The 25,847-nt window shown below is 46.3% G+C and overlaps 1 protein-coding gene across 9 annotated transcripts in view; it reads right to left on the bottom strand.

Annotated features, from left to right (window-relative positions):
- Positions 1-25,847, bottom strand: part of tmem108 (transmembrane protein 108) — a 423,054-nt gene that overhangs the window by 301,693 nt on the left and 95,514 nt on the right. Inside the window, exon 5 of one of the 9 annotated variants that reach the window (XM_085988777.1) lies at positions 9,206-9,268. The exons of 7 other annotated variants lie outside the window; for them this stretch is intronic. In XM_085988777.1, the coding sequence (XP_085844903.1) occupies positions 9,206-9,212 (7 nt within the window). In that variant the 5' untranslated portion in view covers positions 9,213-9,268. Of the gene's footprint in view, positions 1-9,205; positions 9,331-25,847 lie in introns of all 9 variants that reach the window. One more of the 9 variants, XM_085988776.1, reaches the window with a different exon arrangement.

Here is a 25,847-nt window from a genome sequence, read left to right on the forward strand (position 1 = left end):
AGGTAGATTGGGAAAGTACATTAAAAGGTATGATGGTAGACAAGCAATGGCTAGCATTTAAAGAATTAATACATAATTTACAGCAAATATACATTTCTTTAAGACACAAAACCACCACAGGAAAAGTGGTCCAACCGTGGCTAACAAAGAGAAGTTAAAGATAGTATTAGATCAAAGGAAGAGGCTTATAATGTTGCCAAAAAGAGTGACAAGCCTGAGGATTGGGAGGATTTTAGAATTCAGCAAAGGAGGACCAAGAAATTGATAAAGAAAGGGAAAATAGAATGAGAGTAAACTAGCGACAGACATAAAAACAGACTGTAAAAGCTTCTATAGGTATGTAAAAAGGAAAAGATTAGCGAAAGTAAATGTGGGTCCCTTACAGGCTGAGACGGGAGAAATTATAATGGAGAATAAGGAAATGGCAGAGAAATTAAACAAATACTTTGTGTATGTCAGAGGTGCTGTCTTTCGGATGAGACGTTAAACAGAGGCCCCATCTGCCCTCTCAGGTGGACGTAAAAGATCCCATGGCATTATTTCGAAGAAGAGCAGGGGAGTTATCCCCGGTATCCTGGTCAATATTTATCCCTCAATCAACATAACAAAAACAGATTATCTGGTCATTATCAGATTGCTGTTTGTGGGAGCTTGCTGTGCGAAAATTGGATGCCGCGTATCCCACCTTACAACAGTGACTATACTCCAAAAGTACTTCATTGGCTGTAAAGCGCTTTGAGATGTCTGGTGGTCGTGAAAGGCGCTATATAAATGCAAGTCTTTCTATCTTTCTGTCGTCACAGAAGACGACGAAAAAAACTTTCCGGAAATAGTGGAGAACCAAAGCTCGAGCGAGAATGAGGAACTGAAAGAAATTAGTATTAGTAAAAAAATAGTACTGGAGAAATTAATGGGACTGAAAGCCATGGGCTGCGATTTTATCGATCGATGAGGCTTGGGAGCGGGTCAGGCGGCTTCCGGATTCCAGTCCCGCCCCCAACTACATCCGGCCCACAGACGTGATTTTATGTCAATTGGCCTTATTAAGCCCACCCTGCATCTTGCCGGCCAACTAAGACAAAGCTGGTCAGATGCGGTCATTTGATGACGCGTCATCTGCCGGTTTTCGTAAAGGGACCACGCACAATTTTTTTTTGACAGCTCATTTCTCAGTGTTTGACAGCATTGAGGTGCTACAAACACTGACAATGACTGTTCACAGGTGAGTTCTTGCACCCAGGCTCTCCAGTGACTCCCATCTTAGGCTAGAACAGATGGCAGCTGCAGGCGAGGTTACAGAAGTGATCTGTCACTGGTGTGAGAGGTTCTCCCAATGAGGTGGTACTAGACATGCAATTCAAAACTAGTTACCTACAGAAAAGTGTAAATGCATTAAAAATGATTTTCCCAACATTTTCTTACCTCTGAAACACACCAGTGCACCATTAGATCCTTCACACCACTTCTGCAGCTGTTATCAATGCAGAAATATTACAGCAGACTTACAACATGCCACACTTACCTGGCGTGGTGTCCGGACATCGGGGAACCCGAAGTAGAAGTGTCAAAATTGAAAAAGAGCCTGTTAACTACCTTTAACAGGCAGTTAAGTGGCTATAATCCTCTTCCCACCGCTAGGTGTCGGGTCCATGCGCAAATCGGGGACCTGACACTTGGGAAGATTGATTGGAGGCGGGTTGACAGAGAGTTTCCTGCCCACAGTCAATCTTTGTGATTTTGCTAGAGGTCCCGCCTCCAAAATTCTGGCCGATAAATCCCCTGGACCTGATGGCCAACATACTAGGGTGTTGAAAGAGCTGGTTATAGAGATAGTGGATGCATTGGTTGCCATCTTTCAAAATTCCATAGATTCTAGAATGGTTCCCATGGATTTGAAGGTAGCAAATGTAACCCCACTATTTAAGAAAGGAGGGAGAGAGAAAATGGGGAACCACGGGCCAGTTAGCCTGACATCAGTAAAATGCTAGAATCTATTATTAAGGACATGGTAACAGGGTACTTAGAAAATAATAGGATTGGGCAGAGTCAACATGGATTTATGAAAGTGAAATCGTGTTTGACAAATCTGTTAAGAGTTTTTTGAGGTTGTAATTAGCAGAATAGAGAAGGGGGAAACTGGTGGATGTGGTGTATTTGGATTTTCAGAAGGCATTCGAGAAGGTGCCACACAAGAGGTTATTGAGCAAAATTAGGGCTCATGGGATTGGAGGTATTAGCACGGATTGAGGATTGGTTAACAGACAGAAAACAGAGAATAGGAATAAATACTAATACAATAGCAAAATACTGCGGATGCTGGAAATCTGAAATAACAACAGAAAACGCTGGAAAAACTCAGCAGGCCAGGCAGCATCCGTGGAGAGAGAAACAGAGTTAACGTTTCAGGTTGAAGACCTTTCGTCAGAACTGGAAAAAAGCAGGAAATGGAAAGCAAGTTTAGGGGCTAGGAAAAGGGGGAAGGGATGAAAGTACAAAAGGGAAGGTCAGTGATAGGATAGAAAGCAGGAGAGATTAAGGGGGAAAAATTCAGTTGTTTGTGCCGCCCATTAGCGCCTTAAGAGGGCGCTAATGGAGCGCAAAGCAACTAGCGCCTGGGCGCGGCGATATTTGCGCCGCTCGCAAAATTAACTAGGCATTTTGCGGCGGTGCTAAACACTACCACCACGATCTCCTGCGCTGGCACATAGTGACATCAGTCGAGTGCGCAATGCCCCGGACCAGATATTGAGTGGCGCCCCCTGCCTTACCGCCTGCCGCTAGCAACAACAGGTTGAGGGGAGCATTTTACAGTCAGAAAGGGACTGCCTTTTTTTCTTGGTGACATTTGTGCACCGCGCATTCTGTGAGAGAGAGAGAGAAAGAGAGAGAGAGAGAGAGAGAGAGAGAGAGACTGAGACTTCTGGAGAGATTCAACGCTGTGTGAAGGAGTTTTGGGTACTGAGCAGCACTTTGCAGGTTCATTTTGATATGCACTTTCTTGCTTCGCCCGCGCTCTGAGGTAGCACCTTGCTCCTCGGACTTTGCCCCTTAAGAAGAGGTGTGTAGCGCCTGATTTAGCGCTCCAATCACCTCCAGGGGCGATAAAAGCCAAGTTTGCCGTCGGGGGCGATAATTAGCGCCAGGCGCTAAACTTTGCGCATGGCCGATAATGGCGCCCCAAACAGGGCGATACTGAATTTTTCCCCCTAAGGGACATTGAGAGACATTAAGAGATATTCAAGGCAAGAGGAGGTGGTAATGGGACAGGTTAAAGAACAAAGGATGACTCTAGATGAAGTGTGAATTGCGCTGGCAGAATGAAGGACAGCTGCCATGTGGGAGGGAAGAAAAAAAGGGCCAAACAAAAAGTGTGGATAAAAAAAAAAAAATATATGTATATATGTGATAAGGGTCGAGGTTATGATCTGAAATTGTTGAACTCTATGTTGAGTCCAGAGGGCTGTAGAGTGCCTAATCGAAAGATGAGGTGCTGTTCCTCGAGCTTACACTAAGCTTCCGTGGAACAATGCAAGAGGCCGAGGACGGTGAGGTCTGAGTGGGAATGGAGCGGTGAATTAAAGTGACACTGGGAGCTCGGGGTCCCCCTTACGGACTGTGGCAGGGCAATTAAACAAATACTTTGGTTCTGTCTTCACGGAAGAGGACACAAATAACTTCCCAGAAATGCTAGGGAACCAAGGATCTAGTGAGAAGGAGGAATTAAAGGAAATTAGTATTAGTAAAAAAAATAGTACTGGAGAAATTCATGGGACTGAAAGCCGATAAATCCCCAGGGCCTGATAATCTGCATCCCAGAGTACTAAAATAGGTAGCCATGGAAATAGTGGATGCATTGGTTGTCATCTTCCAAAATTCTAGAGATTATGAAACAGTTCCTGCAGATCGGAGGGTGGCAAATGTAACCCCACTATTTAAAAAAGGAGGGAGAGAGAAAACAGGGAACTACAGACTGGTTAGTCTAACATCAGTAGTAGGGAAAATGCTAGAGTTTATTATAAAGGATGTGATAACAGGACACTTAGAAAATATCAACAGGATTAGACAAAGTCAACATAGATTTATGAAAGGGAAATCGTGTTTGACAAACCTACTGGAGTTTTTTTGAGAATGTAATTGATAGACTAGATAAGGGAGAACCAGTGGATGTGGTGTATTTCGATTTTCAGAAGGCCTTTGATAAAGTCCCACATAAGAGTTGAGTGTGCAAAATTAAAGCACATGGGATTGGGGTTAATATACTGGCATGGATTGAAAATTGGTTAACAGACAGGAAACAGAGTAGGAATAAATGGGTCTTTTTCGGGGTGGCAGGCGGTGACTAGTGGGGTACCGCAGGGATCAGTGCTGAGGCCCCAGCTATTCACAATATATATCAATGATTTGGATGAGGAAACCAAATGTAATATTTCCAAGTTTGCTGACGACACGAAACTAGGTGGGGTTGTGAGGAGGAATCAAAGAGGCTTCAAGGCAATTTAGACAAGTTGAGTGAGTTGGCAAATACATGGCAGATGCAGTATAACGTGGATAAATATGAAGTTATCCACTTCGGTAGAAAAAACCGAAAGGTAGAGTATTATTTAAATGATGATAGATTGGGAAATGTTGATGTACAAAGGGGCCTGGGTGTCCTTGTACACCAGTCACTGAAATTAAACATACAGGTGTAGTTAGGAAGGCAAATGTATGTTGGCCTTCATTGCAAGAGGATTTGAGTACAGGAGCAAGGATGTCTTACTAGTTATACAGGGCCTTGGTGAGACCACACCTGAGTACTGTGTGCAGTTTTGGTCTCCTTACCTGAGAAAGGATATACTTGCCATAGAGGGAGTACAGCGAAGGTTCACCAGACTGATTCCTGGGATGGCAGGATTGTCGTATGAGGAGAGATTGGTTCGACAAGGCCTGTATTCACTAGAGTTTAGAAGAATGAGAGGAATCTCATTGAAATGTATAAAATTCTGACAGGGCTAGACAGACTGGATGCGGGGAGGATGTTTCCCCTGGTTGGGGGATCTAGAACAAGGGGTCACAGTCTCAGGATATGGGGTAGGGCATTTAGGGCTGAGATGAGGAGAAATTTCTTCACTCAGAGGGTGGTGAACCTGTGGAATTATCTACCACAGAAGGCTGTGGAGGCCAAGTCACTGAATATATTTAAGAAGGAGATAGACAGATTTCTAGACACAAAAGCCATCAAGGGGTGTGGGGAGAGAGCGGTAATATGGAATTGAGATAGAGGATCAGCCATGATCGTGTTGAATGGCGGAGCAGGCTCGAAGGGCCGAATGGCATACTCCTGCTCCCATTTTTCTATGTTTCTATAGATTTTGAGGGGCTGAGAATAGAATTTGGGAAAATAAAATGGGCAACAATATTGGCAAACAACGATGTAGAACAGCAATGGGAAACATTTAAAACGGTGTCCAGAGTGCATGAATATATTCCACTGAAAGAACTAAGAACTAATAAGACTCCATGGATGAATAAAGCCATGAGGGAACAATTGAGAGTAAGGGAAGAGGCATACATTAAGTACATGGAGAGCAGGGAAGTGCATGATAGGGGAGAATATGAAGAGATTAGGAGAGAAGTAAAAATTAGGAAGGCAAAGAGGAACAATGAAATTACAGTATCAAGGAACATAAAACAAAATAGTAAAATATTTTACAGGTACATCAATAAAAAACGAAGGTTGGGATGGGAATAGGGCCATTAAGTGATAGACAGGATAATACCACAGGTAACAGTAGAGAGATGGCAGAAATATTAAATAATTATTTTGCTTCAGTATTTACCAGGGAAATAGAACAGGTGGACATGACATTGGATGATGAGATTAGTAATGAGATAAGTGCATTTAAAATTTAAAAAAAGAGGGGATATATTAAATAAACTAATAAAACTCAAAGAAGATAAAACCCCTGGTCCGGATGGATTGCATCTATGGATTTTAAACAAATCTAGGGAAGAGATAGCAGAGGCATTACTACACATTTTTAATAATTCGTTAGAAAAAGGTGTAATGCCAGAAGACTGGCGGATAGCTAACGTTATTATACTTATATTCAAGAAGGGGGAGAGAACATGTTCAGGGAATTATAGACCAGTCAGCTTAACATTAGTGGTAGGAAAAATTATGGAATCCTTACTAAAAGGAGAAAATAGAAGAACATCTCGAAAATAAAAATACAATAATGAATAGTCAGCATGGATTTCAAAAGGGAAAGTCATAGAATCATAGATATTTACAGCACAGGAGGCCATTCGGCCCATCTTGTCCGTGCCGGCCGACAAAGAGCTATCCACCCTAATCCCACTTTCCAGCACTTGGTCCGTAGCCTTGTAGGTTATAGCACTTCAAGTGCATTTCCAAGTACTTTTAAAATGTGATGAGGGACTCTGCCTCTACCACCCTTACAGGCAGAGAGTTCCAGACCCCCACCACCCTCTGGGTTAAAACATTTCTCCTCAAATCCCCTCTAAACTACCAACCAATTATTTTAAATCTATGCCCGTGGTTATTGACCCTTCTGCTAAGGGAAATTATTTCTTCCTATCCACGCCCCTCATAATTTTTATACACCTCTATTAGGTCTCCCCCCAGCCTCGGCTTTTCCAAAGAAAACAACCCCAGCCTCCCCAATCTTTCCTCCTGGCTAAAATTCTCCAGTCCTGGCAACATCCTCTGTACCCTGTAATGTGGTGACCAGAACAGCACACAGTATTCTAGCAGAGGCCTAACTCACGTTTTATACAGTTCAAGCTTAACCTCCCTGCTCTTATATTCTATGCCTCGGCTAATAAAGGCAAGTATCTCGTATGCCTTCTTAACCACCTTATCTACCTGTCCTGCTGCCTTCAGGGATCTGTGGACATGCACTCCAGGGTCCCTCTGCAGTTATCAGTGTCCTACCATTTATTGTGTATTCCCTTGCCTTGTTGGCCCTCCGCAAATGCATTACCTCGCACTTGTCCGGATTGAATTCCATTTGCCACTGTTCTGCCCACCTGACCAATCCATGGATATCTTCCTGCAGTCTGTAGCTTTCTTCTTCATTATCCACCACATGGCCAACTATTGTATCATCTGAAAACTTCTTAATCATACCCCTTACATTCAAATCTAAATCATTCACATATATCACAAAAAGCAAGGGACCTAGTACTGAGCCCTGCGGAACCCCACTGGAAACAGCCTTCCAGTCACAAAAACACCCATTAACCATAACCGTTTGCTTCCTACTTCTGAGCCAATTTTGGATCCAACTTGCCACTGTGCTTGACCAAACTCATTGAATTTTTTGAAGAGGTAACAGAGAGAGTAGATAATGGTAATGCAGTAGATGTAATTTATCTAGATTTTCAAAAGGCCTTCGATAAGGTACCCCATAATAGACTGATGAACAAGGTCAGAAAATACAGAGTCAGGGGACAAGTAGCAGAATGGAAAGCTGGCTGGCTTCAAGACAGAAAGCAGAGAGTAGGAGTAAAGGGTAGCTATTCACAGTGGCAGAAGGTGGATAGTGGTGTACCACAAGGATCAGTGCTGGGACCACTGCTGTTCACAATTTACAATAATGATTTAGACTTTGGAATCAAAAACACAATTTCTAAATTTGTGAATGACACCAAATTGGGGGAGATGGTCAATACTGAGGAGGACTGCAACAAACAAATTACAGGAGGACATTAATAAACTTGCAGAATGGGCATATAATTGGTAAATGAAGTTCAACACAGGTAAATGTGAGGTATTACATTTTGGTAGGAAGAATAGGGAGGTCACTTATTACTTGGAGGCTGTGAATCTAGATGGGGTAGAGGAACAAAGGGATCTAGGAGTACAAATACACAAATCACAAAGTTGCGACACAGGTTAGCAAGGCTATAAAAAAAGAAACCAAGCACTAGGGTTTATTTCTAGAGGGATAGAATTGAAAAGTATGGAAGTTATGCTAAACCTGTATCGAACCTTGGTTAGACCACATTTGGAATACTGCGTACAGTTTTGTTATTTGCCTTTAACAAATCCGAGCCGGCTGTCCCTTATTCATCCATCTGAACCACAGGAGCAGATTTAACATCTCATCCCAAAAACAGACTGGATATTGTTGGTGGAAGGAAAACACTTGATGAACCTAATAACTCGTTCTGTTAAGTTTTCTTATTATTACACCAGACATTAGCAATAACTTTGTTTCCAACATTTGTTGGGAGGTGGCGAGAAACTAAAGCTGGAGTTAACATGCACTCTGTGCAAACATGAACCCGTACGAGAGTCATGCCTCACACGCCTTTAGTACGCTCAATTATAAGAACATAAGAAATAAGAGCAGGAGTAGGCCATACGGCCCCTCGAGCCTGCTCTGCCCTTCAATAAGATCATCGCTGATTATCAACATCAACTCCACTTTCATGCCCGATCTCCATATCACTTGATTCCCCTAAAGTCCAAAAATCTATCTATCTCAGCCTTGAATATGCTCAAAGACTCAGCATTCACAGCTCTCTGGGGCAGAGAATGCCAAAGATTCACAACCCTCTGAGTGAAGAAATTCCTCCTCATCTCAGTCTTAAATGGCCTACCCCTTATCTTGAGACTATGCCCCAATTCTAGACACTCCAGCCAGGGGAAACGACCTCTCAGCATCTACCCTGTCTATCCCCTTCAAAATCTTGTATGTTTCAATGAGATCACCTCTCATTCTTCTAAATTCCAGAGAGTATAGGCCCATTCTACACATTCTCTCATCATAGGACAGCCCTCTCATCCCAGGAATCAATCTAGTGAACCTTCGCTGCACCGCCTCCAAGGCAAGTATATCCTTCCTTAGATAAGGAGATGAAAATTGTGCACAGTACTCCAGGTGTGGTCTCACCAAAGCCCTGTACAATTGTCACAAGACTTCCTTACTCTTATACTCCAAACCCCTTGCAATAAAGGCCAACATGCCATTTGCCTTCCTTATTGTTTGCAGTACCTACATGCTAGCTTTCTGTGTTTCTTGCACGAGGACACCCAAATCTCTGAGGTTACACCACCACTTTTTCATTGAAGTGCTCCCAAAACCACTTTCCATAGGAGCAAAAGCACTTGTAGAACTGCGGCCTAATTTAAGATTAAAAAGTGCTTCTCACCCCTTCCCGCCTTGGTATTGTTCAGCTTTAATCAGACACTCACCACTCATTCACATTAACATTTCCAATTCAGGACAGTCTTCTTGGGTCCACAGCTCACGTTTGTCTGCATCACACCGCGTGAATTGAAATGTAAAACATAAAAAAAAGTTTGCCTGAAGAATGGTCCTGGTATAAAAAATTTTTAACAGCTTAGATACAACCATTTAACAATAATGGCGCAGGCACAAACATTCACAAATGAATGGTCTGGTCATTTAATGAACAGACTACGTAAAAACAGTTAACAAATAGAGGTTCGGTATAAACAATTTAAGGTCTAGCTAGAAAATATTCTGGAATTTGAAGCTTTTTTTTTTTTAAAAGCAAAGAATTAAAAAGTTGTGCATTGGTTTTTGGTTAGTCTCAGTGTAAATTCTCACACTAACACAGTCCTGGCATAAAGTCAACCCGAGACATACCATAATAACTCTGCATATAGACCAGAACGAAGGAGATTAAAACATTCATCTCTCATAACTGCAGCAGATGGGCAACATGAAGAGGTTCACCAAGACACTCACTGCCGAGAGATCAGGATAATTCTTTTAATTTTTTTTTTTTTTTTTTAAAAAGATAACCTAAAAATAAATATATCCCAACATCACCCAGAGATACCCCCTCATCCCCAATGTTCAAAGTTAATTAGTCGCAACAGCAGTGAACTGCAATAAAAAAACTACTGAATGTTTTTTGGAACTTGCACGTATTGTTAACTGCCAAAAATGATTTTTCTTTTAAAAATCAGAACTGGAACCAAGGATACAACAGCTACTGGAATCAAGGTTATAGTAGTTACAACAGTGGCTATAGCAATCCAGGTTACAATGGATATGGAGGTTATGATTACTCAGGGTATAACTACAACAGAATCCATTTGGTTAGAGTTGAGGAGCAAATAGGTATGATCACGCTATTGGGGCCTCCAAATAGTAAGAGGAAGGTAGAGGAGCAAATCTGCAGGGAAATCGCAGAGATATGCAAGAGCTATAGAGTGGTGATATTGGGGGACTTTAATTACCCAAACATCGTTTGGGATAATGCTAGGGTAAAGGGAAAGGAGGGGGAGGAATTTCTGAAATGTGTTCAGCAGAATTTCCTTGACCGATATGTTCTTGGTCCAACTAGGAAGCAGGCATTGCTGGATCTGGTACTGGGGAATGAGGTGGGCCAGGTCGACCAAGGAACAATCTAGAGTGGAACTTCTAAACTGGAATAGGGCCAACTTCAATGGGATGTGAAAGGAACTAGCCAGGGTAAAATGGAACCAAAGACTTACAGGAAAAGCTGTAACGGAACAATGGGTGATCTTTAAGGAGATGTTCCAAGTACAAGCTAGGTACATTCCAACAAGCAGGAAGGGTAAGGGAACCAAAGAAAGGGCTCCTTGGATGACGAGGGAGATTGAGAAGATGATGAAACAAAAAAGGTGTATGATGCATCCCAGGTGAATTCTTCAAGGGAGAACCAGACCAAATACAATAACTTGAGGGGGGATGTGAAGATGAAAATAAGATTGGCAAAGAGAGAATATGAGAGTAGAATGGCAGTTAACATAAAAGGAAACCCAAAAATCTTCTATCGGCATCTAAACAGTAGCAAGAGGCAGGGTGGGGCCTATTAGAGACAAAGAAGGTGATATATGCTTAGAGGCGCAGGGCAAGGCTCGATGAGTACTTTGTATCGGTGTTTACAAAGGAGGTGGATTCTGACAAAATATTGGTAGAAGTGCAAAAGGTAGAAGCAATGGAAGGGGTGAAAACTGATAGACAGGATGTACTAGAAAGGCTGGGTATGCTTAGAGTGGATAAGTCGCCTGGTCCAGATGGCTTGCATCCCAGGTTGCTACGGGAATTGGGGGAGGAGATAGTGGAAGGGCTTACCATAATTTTCCAATCTTCCCTAGATGCGGGGGAGGAGCCGGAGAATTGGAAAGTGGCAAATGTGACACCATTGTTCAAGAAAGAGTTTAAGAACAATCCTAGTAACTACAGGCCGGTCAGTTTAACATCAGTGGTGGGTAAAGTTTTAGAAACAATAATCAAGGAAAAAATTAACGGGCACTTAAGGAGAACCAACACGGATTTGTAAAAGACAGAAATAAAAACAGAAAATGCTGGAAATACTCAGCAAGTCAGGCAGCATCTGTGGAGAGAGAAAGAGAGTTAACATTTCAGGTCGATGACCCTTCGTCAGAACTGGAAAATATTGGAGATGGAACAGGTTTGTAAGCAAGTGGAGGGGCAGGGAAAGGGGGGAGGGGAGGAAAGATCAAAAGGGAAGCTCTGTGATAGGATGGAAGGCAGGAAAGATTAAAAGACAAAAGGGGTGACGGTGCAAGGCAAAACAAGATGATAATGGGACAAGTTAAGAAAAAAAAAGGTGACTCTAGATGAAGTGTAAATGGCAATAGCAAAATGATCGACAGCTGCTGTGTGAGAGAGAAAAAACATTTTTTTTAAATGACAGGGGCAGAGGTTATGGTCTGAAATTGTTGAACTCGATGTAGAGTCCAGAAGGCTGTAAAATGCCGAATTGAAAGATGAGGAGCTGTTCCTCGAGCTTAAGTTGAGCTTCATTGGAACAGTGCAAGAGGCCGAGGACGGAGAGGCGCGACTAGTTCTTGAGCACAAGCCTTCAGCACGACAGCAAGGGTATTGTCGGAGCCCATAGCCTTTGCTGTATCCAGTACACTCAGCCATTTCTTGATATCACGTAGAGTAAATAGAATTGGCTGAAGACTAGCTTCTGTGGTGGTGGGGACCTCAGGAGGAGGCCAACATGGATCACTCACTCGGCACTTCTGACTGCAGATGGTTACAAATGCTTCTGCTTTGTCTTTTGCACTCACGTGCTGGGCTCCACCGTCATTAAGAATGGGGATATTCATGGAGCATCCTCCTCTCGTTAGTTGTTTAATGGTCCACCACCATTCACGACAGGATGTGGCAGGACTGCAGAGCTTTGATCTGACCCGTTGATTGTGGGATTGCTTAGCTCTGTCTATAGCATGCTGCTTCTGCTTTTTAGTATGCATGTAGTCCTGTGTTACAGCTTCCCCAGGTTGGCACCACACTTGTAGGTACACCTGGTGCTGCTCCTGGCATGCTTTTCTACACTCCTTATTGAACCAGGGTTGGTCCCCTGGCTTAGTGCTAATGGTAGAGTGAGAGATATGCTAGGTCATGAGGTTACAGATTGTGGTGGAATACAATTCTGCTGCTGCTGATGGCCCACAGCGCCTCGTTCATGCCCAGTTTTGAGCTGCTGGATCTGTTCTGAATCTATCCCATTTAGCACGATGGTAGTGCCACACAACACGATGGAGGGTGCCCTCAGTGTGAAGACAAAACTTCGTCTCCACAAGCACTATGCAGTGGTCACTGCTACCAATGCTGTCATGGACAGATGCATCTGTGACAAGTAGATTGGTGAGGACAAGATCAAGTAGATTTTTCCTTCTTGTTGGTTCTCTCATTTCCTGTCGCAGGCCCAGACTGGCAGTTATGTCCTTCAGGACTTGGCCAGCTCGGTCAGTAGTAGTGCTACTGAGCCACTCTTGGCGATGGGCATTGAAGTCCCCCACCCAGAGCACATTCTGTGCCCCTGCTACTCTCAGTGCTTCTTCCAAGTGGTGTTCAACATGGAGGAGTACTGATTCATCAGCTGAGGGAGGGCGGTAGGTGGTAATCAGCAGGAGGTTTCCTTGCCCATGCTTGACCTGAAGCCATGAGACTTCATGGGGTCCAGAGATTTCATGGGGTCCGGAGTCAATGTTGAGGACTCCCAGGACCACTCCTTCCCAACTGTATACCACTGTGCTGCCACCCCTGGTGGGTCTGTCCTGCCGGTGGGACAGGACATACCCAGGGGAGGAGTTTGGGACATTGGCTGAAAGGTATGATTCTGTGAGTATGACTATGTCAGGCTGTCGCTTGACTAGTCTGTGGGACAGCTCCTCCAGTTTTGGCACAAGTCCCCAGATGTTGGTGAGGAGGAGTTTATAGGGTTGACTGTTGCCATGTCCATAGCCGGTGCAGAGGTCAATGCGGCGTGGTCTGTCCAGTTCTTCTTGTTTTTCGTAGCGTTTCTTTTTACAACCGAGTGTCTTGCTAGGCCATTTCAGAGGGCAGTTAAGAGTCAACCACATAGGCCAGACCAGGTAAGGATGGCAAATTTCCTTCCCTAAAGGACATTAGTGAATTAGATGGGTTTTTACAGCAATCTGATCGTTTCATGGTCACCATTACTGATACTAGCTTTTTATTCCAGATTTATTTAATTAACTGAATTTAAATTCCCCAGCTGCCATGGTGGCATTTGAACTCATGTCTCCGGAACATTAGTCCAGTAACATAACCACTTTGCTACCATTCCCCTACTAAACCTACATAAAACATTAGCTCGGCCCAAGCTGCTGTATTGAGTCCAAGTCTGGGCACCACAAGGGACGTGAAGGCTTTGGAGAGGGTACAGAAGAGATTTACTAGAATGGTTTCAGGGAATGAGGGATTACAGTTATCTGCATAGACTAGAGAAGCTGGGGTTGTTTTCCTTGGAGCAGAGAAGGTTAAAAAGAGAGCATGAAAAATTCTTGGCAAGTAAAATCAAGGAAAACCCAAAGATGTCTTATAAATATATTAAGAGTAAGAGGGTAACTAAAGAAAGGGTACGGCCTATTAGAGATCATGAGGGTAATGTGTGTGCGGAGGCGGGAGACGTCGGTCGTGTAATGTATGTACCTTTAAGGGGGAGAACTACTTTTTACAGCTCCTCTATCCTGCAGTACCGGCAGTGACCACACCTGTATATAAACCCTGAAAAGTGATCTGTACAGTCAGTTGCAGTTTGAACCACGTTGAGTAAACACACCTGTTGTACCGTTCTCTGCAGTCCTTTTCTTATTATTACACGGACGTAACAGTGGCGACGAGCAGATTCGAACCTACCTGCAACTCTGCATCACCTCCCAGGGATTTGCTCCTGGAGAACAGTGGAAGAAGGTAGAGTCCAGAAGCACGGGCGTCGACCACGGGCAACCGCCCAGTCATCCAGCGGAGATTTGAGCATCGCAGGGGAGGCTGTCGAGAGCCAGGCTTGGCTTTCCAGTCACGGTGGTCCAGCGAAACGGGCTGGCAACAGGTACTGCACAGACCCTTCCCGGACAGCGACGGGCTAGAGCCTGACTGAGCGGCACAGAAAAAGGCCGAGCAGCGTCGACGGGGGAGAGAGAGAGGGCAGAGCACACAGGGCGCAGCCGCTGTTCAGGACCGAGCAGCGTCAACGGGGGAGAGAGACGAGAGAGAGCAGAGCGCAGCCGGTGGTCAAGGGCCGAGCAGCGTCAACGAGGGAGAGAGGCGCGCAGGAAAACGCAAGGTGCGCCATTGCCACGAGGACCGCAGAGAGCGGCATTGGCAGCAGCGCAGGAGCAGCGCACGAAACCCACAGGGCGTCGCCATTTGCCACGAGGACCGCCGAGAGCGGCGTTGGCAGCAGCGCGGGAGACGCCATTTTAAGCCGCAGCGGGGAAGAAAGGAAAGTGCGGGAGACGCCATTTGAAGCCAGTCTAACCACACCCAAAAATGCCGAAGAGTGGCAGTATCACAGCGTTCGACAATAAAGTCGAAGATTGGACGACATATGTCGAACACATAGAAGTATACTGCAAGGCGAATGAAGTGCCAGATGACAAGAAAGCGCTGGTATTGTTGAATTCAATGGGTGCAAAAACGTATGGCTTACTACAAAACCAAGTAACCCCAGAGAAGCCAGTAGAAAAGGATTTTGAAAACATAGTGTCAATCCTACAGGACCACTTAAATCCCACACCGCTGCTGATAGCAGAAAGATTTAAGTTTCACAAAAGGAACCAGCATAAAGATGAAAGTAATGCTGAGTATTTAACGGAACTGCGCAAGCTATCGAAACAGTGCCAGTTTGGAACGGGACTAGCAGATACTTTAAGGGACAAATTTGTGTGTGGGCTTCAAAGTGAAGGAACCCAGAAACGGCTTCGATCAGAAAAGGATCTTACACCGGACAAGGCTTTCAGCATTGCAGTATCACACGAAGCAGCAGCACGGGGCGCTGCAGAGATACAACGGAGACCGCAAGAATATGGCACAAATGAAATGTCATACGGAACAGTGAAGTGCTATCACTGCAGCAGAACAACACACGACCATAATGACTGCTGGTTCAAGGACAAAGTGTGCAGATAGTGTGGAAAAGTAGGACATATAGCAAGAGTCTGCAGCTCGGGAAAGAAAACCAGCAGCAAGAAATCTCCACAGGAGAAGTACAAGAAGGTACATAAGGTGACGGAGAGTAGTTCAGACGAACAGAAGAGTGATACAGACTCCGGAAACAAGGAGCTGGGTTGTCTGAAACTCCATAATGTGATCAAAACGGAGGATCACCAAACTATCTGGGTCACGCTCAAGATAGCAGGAGTCCAAGTGAAAATGGAATTGGACACAGGATCAGCCCTAACAGTCATGAACCGAAGGGACTACAAGCGGCTATTCTCACATATACCCTTGAGAGATACAAAGATTGTCTTGAAGACGTACACGGGCCAAAAAGTCTACCCCAAAGGAAAAATAAGGGTGAACGTTATATATAACGGCAAGGAAACACCAAAAATGGACCTATATGTATTGCCAGATGGAGGACCACCACTACTAGGACGTGAATGGATCCGGAAGATACAGCTAGATTGGCATTCCATACAAGCACTGACTGTAGATGCCAAAAAGGATCACGGCGTCACACCTGGACGACTGTCAAAATGCTAACTGACGCACAAGAAGTGTTCCAGCAGGGACTTGGAACACTAAAAGGCATAACAGCGACGATCAAAATAGAGGAAAATGCAAGCCCAAAGTTGTTTTTTTTTTTTTTTTTTAAGGCCAGACCGGTACCTTATGCGATCCGCCCAGCCGTCGAAGCAGAGCTGGAAGGTTTGGAACGTTCAGGAGTACTGTCCAAAGTGGACTGGAGCGAGTGGGCTACACCCATCGTTCCTGTAATGAAGAGGTCGTTGAGTAATACACCTGGGGAACCAAAGAAGGTTCGCATCTGTGGGGACTTTAAGGTGACAGTGAACCCAGTCCTTCACACTGTACAATATCCGCTTCCGCGGATTCAAGATATTATCGCCTCGCTATCTGGAGGGAAATGCTTCACTAAGATTGATCCGGCCCAGGCGTACCTGCAAATGGAGGTAGAAGAAGCCTCGAAACAGTACCCCACGATCAACAGTCAAAGGTCTCTACCAATACAACCGGCTGGTGTTCGGGGTAGCATCAGCTCCGGCTATTTGGCAAAGGGCAATGGAACAAGTCCTGCAAGGGATTCCAGGGACCCAGTGTTATTTGGACGACATCCTGGTCACGGGCGAAAATGACAGTGATCACCTCGCCAACCTGGAACAGGTGCTCACTAGATTGAAGGAATATGGGCTCCGAGCTAATTGCCACAAATGCGAGTTTTTCCAGAAGCAGATCTCGTATTGTGGCCATGTTATTGATAAAGAGGGGTTACATAAGTCCCTGAAAAGATTGGGGCAGTAGTCAAGGCTCCAGCACCGGAAAATGTGTCACAACTGAGGTCGTTCCTCGGGCTGGTGAACTACTACCATAAGTTCTTGCCGAATTTGTCTACCGTACTACACCCACTGAACACCCTACTGCAAACGGGGATACCATGGAAGTGGAGTGACGAATGTAAACGAGCTTTCCAACAGAGCAAAGCATTGATCACATCAAAAGAGGTGTTGGCTCATTTCAACCCAGCACTACCAATTCGGTTGGCGTGTGATGCATCACCCTATGGCATTGGAGCGGTGCTGTCGCACAAATTCCCGGACGGCTCGGAGAGGCCAGTAGCCTTTGCATCTCGGTCACTAACCTCAGCCGAGTGTAACTACGCCCAGAGTGACAGGGAGACCCTCAGCCTAGTGTGGGGAGTGGAAAGGTTCACAGCCCCGAGACTGGAGAAGCAGCGGACCTGCGCGGGAGCAGCCCGAGGCGTCGGAGTATAAGAGGGAGCAGTCAGAGGCACCAAGGCCCACAGCCCCGAGACCGGAGAAGCAGCGGACCTGCGCGGGAGCAGCCCGAGGCGGCTGAGTATAAAAGGGAGCAGTCAGAGGCACCGAGGCCCACAGCCCCGAGACCGGAGAAGCAGCGGACCTGCGCGGGAGCAGCCCGAGGCGGCTGAGTATAAGAGGGAGCAGTCAGAGGCACCGAGGCCCACAGCCCTGAGACCGGAGAAGCAGCGGACCTGCGCGGGAGCAGCCCGAGGCGGCTGAGTATAAAAGGGAGCAGTCAGAGGCACCGAGGCCCACAGCCCCGAGACCGGAGAAGCAGCGGACCTGTGCGGGAGCAGCCCGAGGCGGCGGAGTATAAAAGGGAGCAGTCAGAGGCACCGAGGTCCACAGCCCTGAGACCGGAGAAGCAGCGGACCTGCGCGAGAGCAGCCCGAGGCGGCTGAGTATAAGAGGGAGCAGTCAGAGGCACCGAGGCCCACAGCCCTGAGACCGGAGAAGCAGCGGACCTGCGCGGGAGAAGCCCGAGGCGGCTGAGTATAAGAGGAAGCAGTCAGAGGCACCGAGGCCCACAGCCCTGAGACCGGAGAAGCAGCGGACCTGCGCGAGAGCAGCCCGAGGCGGCTGAGTATAAGAGGGAGCAGTCAGAGGCACCGAGGCCCACAGCCCTGAGACCGGAGAAGCAGCGGACCTGCGCGGGAGCAGCCCGAGGCGGCTGAGTATAAGAGGAAGCAGTCAGAGGCACCGAGGCCCACAGCCCTGAGACCGGAGAAGCAGCGGACCTGCGCGGGAGCAGCCCGAGGCGGCTGAGTATAAGAGGGAGCAGTCAGAGGCATACCAATACAGGTTCCGGGAGAGAGGTAAAAAGTAATCCAAGTGTGATGTCAGCAGGAAGCAGGTAAGTGATTGGTTGGTGAGTATTTCTCTCTTTTCAATACAAGCTTGAATTCTGTGGTGTTAAATTTCTGTGGTGTAGTGGGGACAGTTGGTAAATAAAGCGCCCTAGAGTATACCTGTAACTGGGGTATTGAATAAATTTTTTAATTAATTAAAGGAGTAAGTCATGGCAGGAGAGCTCAGACCCGTGTTCTGCTCCTCTTGCTCCATGTGGGAAGTCAGGGATGCTGCCAGTGTCCCTGGCGACCATGTGTGCGGGAAATGCATCCAGCTGCAGCTACTTGTAGACCGCATTGCGGCGCTCGAGCTGCGGGTGGATGAATTTTGGAGCATGCGCGATGCTGAGGGGGTCGTGGATAGCACGTTTAGCGAGTTGTTCACGCCTCAGGGTAGGGCAGCACAGGGGGTGACCATCAGGCAGAGCAACAAAGGCAGGCAGGTAGTGCAGGGACCCCCTGCGGACATCCCCCTTTCAAACAGGTATACCAAGTTGGATACTGTTGAGGGGGATGACTCACCAGGGGAAGGCAGCAGCAGCCAGCTTCCTGGCACCAGGGATGCTTCTGCTGCTCAGGAAGGGAGGAAAAAGAGTGGGAGAGCAATAGTGGTAGGGGATTCTATCATAAGGGGAACAGATAGGCGTTTCTGTGGCCGCAAACGTGACTCCAGGATGGTTTGTTGCCTCCCTGGGGCCAGGGTCAGGGATGTCACTGAGCGGCTACAGGGCATTCTTAAGGGGGAGGGGGAGCAGGCAGAGGTCGTGGTCCACATTGGGACCAACGACATAGGTAGGAAGGGGGATGAGGTCCTGCATCAAGAATTTAGGGAGCTAGGTAACAGATTAAAGAGCAGGACCTCAAAGGTTGTAATCTCTGGATTACTCCCAGTGCCACGTGCTAGTGAGTATAGGAATGGGAGGATAGAGCAGATGAATGCGTGGCTAAAGAGTTGGTGTAGGGGGGAGGGTTTTACTTTCCTGGATCACTGGGCCTGCTTCTGGGAAAGGTGGGACTTGCACAAGTCGGACGGGTTGCACCTGAACCAGAGCGGGACAAATATCCTTGCGGGGAGGTTTGCAAGCACTGTTGGGGGGGTTTTAAACTAACTTGGCAGGGGGATGGGATACAGAGGGGAGCTGAAATAGGGGGTGATGTGCTGCCAATTATAGAGAAAAAAACAAGTCAGCTTGGTAGACAGGGCAAATATATAAGGGCAAGGCTGGATGGCATCTATTTTAATGCAAGGAGTCTTGCAAATCAGGTGGATGAACTGAAGGTGTTGATAAACACATGGGAGTATGATATTGTTGCTATCACGGAGACGTGGTTGAGGGAGGGGCAGGACTGGCAGCTCAATATTCCGGGGTACAGAATCTTCAGGCGAGACAGAGGGGGAGGTATAAGAGGAGGGGGTGTCACAATATTAATTAAGGAGTCAATTACTGCAGTAAGGAGGGATGATATATTAGCAGGTTCCTCTAATGAGGCCATATGGGTGGAGCTTAAAAACAAAAAGGGGGCAAGCACTTTGATGGGAGTGTACTATAGGCCTCCAAACAGTCAGGGGGAGATAGAGGAACAGATATGTAGGCAAATCTCAGAGAAATGTGCAAATAATAGGGTAATAATAATGGGGGATTTCAACTTCCCCAATATTAACTGGGATAGTCAGAGTGTGAAAGGCTCAGAGGGTGTAGAATTCTTAAAGTGCATCCAGGAGAGCTTTTTGAGCCAGCATGTAGAAAGTCCTACAAGAGAGGGGGCGGTACTGGACCTAATTCTAGGGAATGTGGCCGGCCAAGTGGAAAAAGTGCTAGTAGGTGAGCACTTTGGTGACAGTGACCATAATATGGTAAGATTTAAGGTGGTCATGGAAAAGGACAGGGATGGGCCGGAAATAAAGGTTCTAAATTGGGGGAAGGCCGATTTTAATAGGATAAGGCAGGATCTGGCCAAAATGGACTGGGATCAGCTACTTGTAGGAAAATCCACATCAGAGCAATGGGAGGCTTTCAGAAGGGAGGTTGAGATCATACAATGGCAACATGTTCCCGTAAAGGTCAAGGGTGGTTCCAAAAACCACAGGGAACCTTAGATGTCAGAGGATATACGAGAATGGATTAGGAAAAAAAGGAGGGCTTTTGGCAGATACAAAAGGATAAAGACGGAGGAAGCCCTAGAGGAGTACAAAAAGTGCAGGGGGATACTTAAAAAAGAAATTAGGAGATCAAGGAGGGGCCATGAAATAACACTGGCGAGCAAAATAAAGGAAAATCCTAAGATGTTTTATAAGTATATTAAGGGTAAGAGGATAACTAGGGAAAAAATAGGGCCCATTAGGGACAAAAGTGGCAATCTGTGTGTGGAGCCGGAAGATGTAGGAGGGGTTCTAAATGAATTTTTTGCATCTGTTTTCACTATGGAGAAGGACGACGTAGACATAGAAATAGGGCGGGGGGACTGTGATATGCTTGAACATATTCACATCGAGAGGGAGGAGGTATTGGCGGTTTTAGCTGGCCTAAAAATGGATAAATCCCCAGGCCCGGATGAAATGTATCCCAGGCTGCTGTGTGAGGCAAAGGAAGAGATTGCGGGGGCTCTAACACATATATTCAGGACCTCTCTGGCCACAGGGGATGTGCCAGAGGACTGGAGAACCGCTAATGTAGTACCATTATTCAAGAAGGGAAGTAGGGAAAAACCGGGGAACTACAGGCCAGTGAGCCTAACATCAGTGGTAGGAAAATTATTGGAAGAAATTCTGAGGGACAAAATTTGTCTCCACTTGGAGAGGCAAGGATTAATCAGGGAGTCAACATGGCTTTGTCAAGGGAAGATCATGTCTGACTAATTTGATTGAATTTTTTGAGGGGGTGACTAGGTGTGTGGATGAGGGTAACGCAGTGGATGTGGTATATATGGATTTCAGTAAGGCCTTCGATAAAGTCCTGCACAGGAGACTGGTCAAGAAGGTAAGAGCCCATGGAATCCAGGGTGCCTTGGCACATTGGATACAAAACTGGCTTAGTGACAGAAGGCAGAGGGTGATGGTCGAAGGTTGTTTTTGTGACTGGAAGCCTGTGGCCAGTGGGGTACCACAGGGATCGGTGCTGGGTCCCTTGCTGTTTGTGGTCTACATTAATGACTTGGATATGAATGTAAAAGGTATGATCAGTAAGTTCACAGATGATACAAAAATTGGTAGGGTGGTAAATAGCGAGGAGGGTAGCCTCAGTCTGCAGGACGATATAGATGGGTTGGTCAGATGGGCGGAACAGTGGCAAATGGAATTTAACCCGGAAAAGTGCGAGGTGATGCACTTTGGGGGGACTAACAAGGCAAGGGAATACACAATGAATGGTAAGACCCTAGGCAAGACAGAGGGTCAGAGGGATCTGGGTGTGCAAGTACACAGATCCCTGAAGGCGGCGGAACAGGTGGATAAGGTGGTAAAAAAGGCATATGGGATACTTGCCTTCATTAGCCGAGGCATAGACTATAAGAGCAAGGAGGTTATGATGGAACTGTATAAAACACTGGTTAGGCCACAGCTGGAATACTGTGTGCAGTTCTGGTCGCCACACTACAGGAAGGATGTGATCGCGTTGGAGAGGGTGCAGAGGAGGTTCACCAGGATGTTACCGGGGCTGGAGCGCTTCAGCTATGAAAAGAGACTGGGCAGATTGGGTTTGTTTTCCTTGGAGCAGAGGAGGCTGAGGGGGGACATGATTGAGGTGTACAAAATTATGAGGGGCATAGATAGGATGGATGCTGAGGAGCTTTTTCCCTTAGTAGAGGGGTCAATAACTAGGGGGCATAGATTCAAGGTAAAGGGCGGGAGGTTTAGAGGGGATTTGAGAAAGAACTTTTTCACCCAGAGGGTGGTTGGAGTCTGGAACTCACTGCCTGAAAGGGTTGTGGAGGCAGGGACCCTCACAACATTTAAGAAGCATTTGGATGAGCACCTGAAATGCCATAGCATACAAGGCTACGGACCAAATGCTGGAATATGGGATTAGATCAGACAGGGCTTGATGGCCGGCGCGGACACGATGGACCGAAGGGCCTCTATCCGTGCTGTATAACTCTATGACTATCTGCACAGGCAGAAGTTCACCTTGCTGACTGACCACCAACCACTTGTCTCCATCTTTAATCCAAAGAAGGGCGTTCCAGTGATGACTGCGCAACGGCTACAAAGATGGTCCCTTTTTCTAGGGGCGCACCAATATGAAATCGAGTATAAGGTCACGAAACAGCATGGAAACGCTGATGGGCTATCACGACTGCCACTGCCTACTGCGGAGGAAGCACCAGCAGTGGATCCTGTCGAAATATTTCATTCGACTATAATTGAATGCTTGCCAGTAACTAACGCTGGTATAGAGAAGGAGACCCGAAATGACCCAACACTGTCTCGGGTATATGATTTGACGGTGAAGGGATGGCCAGCATATGGCGACTCACTGTTGCCAGCATTCTCATCCAGAAGAGAACAGCTGTCAGTATGCCAGGGGACCTTGATGTGTGGATCCCGAGTGGTAATTCCACCCAAGTTAAGAGAGAGAGTGCTCAATGAGCATCACGAAGGTCATCTGGGAGGGGTGAAAATGAAAAGCCTTGCTAGGGCTTATGTGTGGTGGCCGGGGATCGATCAGCAAATTGAGGACCTGACAAAGAGCTGCTCAGGATGCCAGAAGGTCCAAAATGCACCACCACATGCCCCTCTACACCCATGGGAGTGGCCCTCATCTCCATGGCAACGGGTGCATATTGATTTTGCTGGTCCATTCATGGACTCAATGTTTTTAATAGCCGTGGATGCGCACTCGAAATGGCCTGAGGTGATCAAAATGTCCTCCACCACCACGGAGAAAACTATTGCAGTCCTACAGACCATTTTTGCCAGGAACGGCTTGCCAGAGCAGATTTGCTCTGATAACAGACCACAGTTTGTGTCCGAAGAGTTTCGAAGATTTATGAAAAGGAATGGGGTAAGGCTTACACATCCGCCCCGTATCATCCAGCCACAAATGGATTGGCTGAGAGGTTCGTACAAACCTTTAAAAAAGCAGTAAAGGCCATGTGCGATGACGACATTCCACTGCAGCATAAGGTGGACAATTTCCTGTTAGCCTACAGAAATGCGACACATGCAGTCACCAACCAGGCCCCGGCCATGATGTTCTTTAACCGAAGGTTGAGATCTCGTCTGGATTTGCTCAGACCAAATGTACGAAGAGATGTTGAGAGTAAGCAATTCCAGCACATCAATGAGAAGCCGACAAGGAGCTTCAATGTAGGGCAACCAGTCTTGGCCCGCGACTACCGAACAGAGAAATGGCAACCAGGAACGATATGCACACGGCAGGGGCCACTAATGTACACAGTGGACATTGGGGAGAGCATCGTGAGACGCCATGCTGACCAGATCCTAGAGTCAACCCCATGCCTCGCCCATACGTACCTGGTGATGAACCCAACGTACAGGTAGCATCTACCCCAGAAACAGTAGCATCGGAAGCTGATGAACCAACCGACGACAGGGGGCCAGAATCGCCTCCGCACCAAAAGCAAGACACTCGGGAAAGGCGCTATCCAGAAAGAATCAGGGAGCCTCCCCAAAGACTGAATTTATAAACAGACTATTTTCAGTTAATGTTGCATGTTAAGTGTTAATTGTAATTAATTTGATATTTAATTGTTAAATGAGTGTTATGGTACTGTTAATCTAAAAGGGGAGGAATTGTAATGTATGTACCTTTAAGGGGGAGAACTACTTTTTACAGCTCCTGTAGTACCGGCAGTGACCACACCTGTATATAAACCCTGAGTAGTGATCTGTACACAGTCAGTTGCAGTTTGAACCACGTTGAGTAAACACCTGTTGTACCGTTCTCTGCAGTCCTTTTATTATTACACGGACGTAACAGGTAGGGTTCTCAATGAATACTTTGCATCTGTTTTCACAAATGAGAGGGGTGAAGCAGACATTGCTATGGGGGGGGGGGGGAGGAGTGTGAAATATTAGGTGAAATAAGCATAGTGAGAGAGGAAGTATTATGGGGTTTAGCAGCTTTAAAAGTGGATAAGTCCCCAGGCCCGGATGAAATGTATCCCAGGCTGTTAAGCGAAGCAAAAGAGGAAATAGCAGAGGCCCTGACCATCATTTTTTAATCCTCTCTGGCTTCAGGTGTGGTGCCAGAGGACTGGAGGACTGCTAATGTGGTACCCTTGTTTAAAAAGGGAAAAAAAGGATAGACCGAATAATCACAGGCCAGTCAGCCTAACCTCGGTGGTGGGAAAATTATTGGAAAGAATTCTGAAGGACAGGATAAATCTTCATTCAGAAAGACACGGATTAATCAAGGATAGTCAGCATGGATTTGTTAAGGGAGGTCTTGTCTGATAAATTTGATTGAATTTTTTGAGGTGGTAACAAGGAGGGTAGATGAGGGTAGTGCATTTGATGTAGTGTATATGGACTTTAGCAAGGCTTTTGATAAGATTCCACATGGCAGACTGGTCATGAAGTTAAAAGCCCATGGGATCCAGGCCAAAGTGTCAAGTTGGATTCAAAACTGGCTCGGAGACAGGAAGCAGAGGGTAATGGTTGATGGGTGTTTTTGTGACGTAAGGTTGTTTCCACTGGGGTACCACAAGGCTCAGCACTAGGTCCCTTGCTTTTTCTGGTATATATCAATGATGATCTTGACTTGACTATAGGGGGTATGATTAAGAAGTTTGCAGATGATACTAAAATCAGCTGTGTGGTTGATACTGAAGAAGGAAGCTGTGGACTGCAGGAAGATATCAATAAATTGGTCAGGAGGGCAGAACAGTGGCAAATGGAAATCAATCTGGAGAAGTGTGAGGTAATGCATTTAGGGAGGGCTAACAAGGAAAGGGAATACACATTAAATGGTAGGACACTGAGTAGTGTAGAGGAACAAAGGGACCTTGGAGTGCATGTCCACAGATCCCTGAATGTAGCAGGCCAAGTAGATGAAGTGGTTAAGAAGGCATACGGAATGCTTGCCTTTATTAGCCGTGGCATAGAATACAAGAGCAGGGGGGTTATGCTTCAACTGTATAAAACACTAGTTAGGCCTCAGCTAGAGTACTGCGTGCAGTTCTGGTCACCACATTACAGGAAAGATGTGATTGCACTAGAGAGGGTACAGAGGAGATTTACAAGGGTGTTGCTGGGAGTAGAGAATCTTAGCTATGAGGCAAGACTGGATCTGTTTTCCTTGGAACAGAGGAGGCTGAGGGGAGACCTTATTGAGGTGTATAAAATTATGAGGGGCATAGATAAAGTGGATACAGAGGACTTATTTCCCTTAGCAGAGGGGTCAAAAACCAAGGGGCACAGATTTAAAGTAATTGGTGGAAGGTTTAGAGGGGATTTGAGGGGAAATTTCTTCACTCAGAGGGTTGTGGGGGTCTGGAACTCACTGCCTGAAAGGGTGGTAGAGGCAGGAACCCTAACCACATTTAAAAAGTACTTGGATGTGCACTTGGGATGCTCTAACCTGCAGGGCTACGGACTAAGAGCTGGGAAGTGGGATTAGGCTGGATAGCTCTTTGTTGGCCAGCGCGGACATGATGGGCCGAAATGGCCTCCTTCCGTGCTGTAACTTTCTATGATTCTATGTTAAGAGGAGATTTGACAGAGGTGTTTAAAATCATGAAGGATT

Source organism: Somniosus microcephalus, chromosome 5, assembly GCF_052327205.1.
Source record: "Somniosus microcephalus isolate GS21.2 chromosome 5, FLI_Smic_1.0, whole genome shotgun sequence".
Classification (NCBI taxonomy): Eukaryota; Metazoa; Chordata; class Chondrichthyes; order Squaliformes; family Somniosidae; genus Somniosus; species Somniosus microcephalus.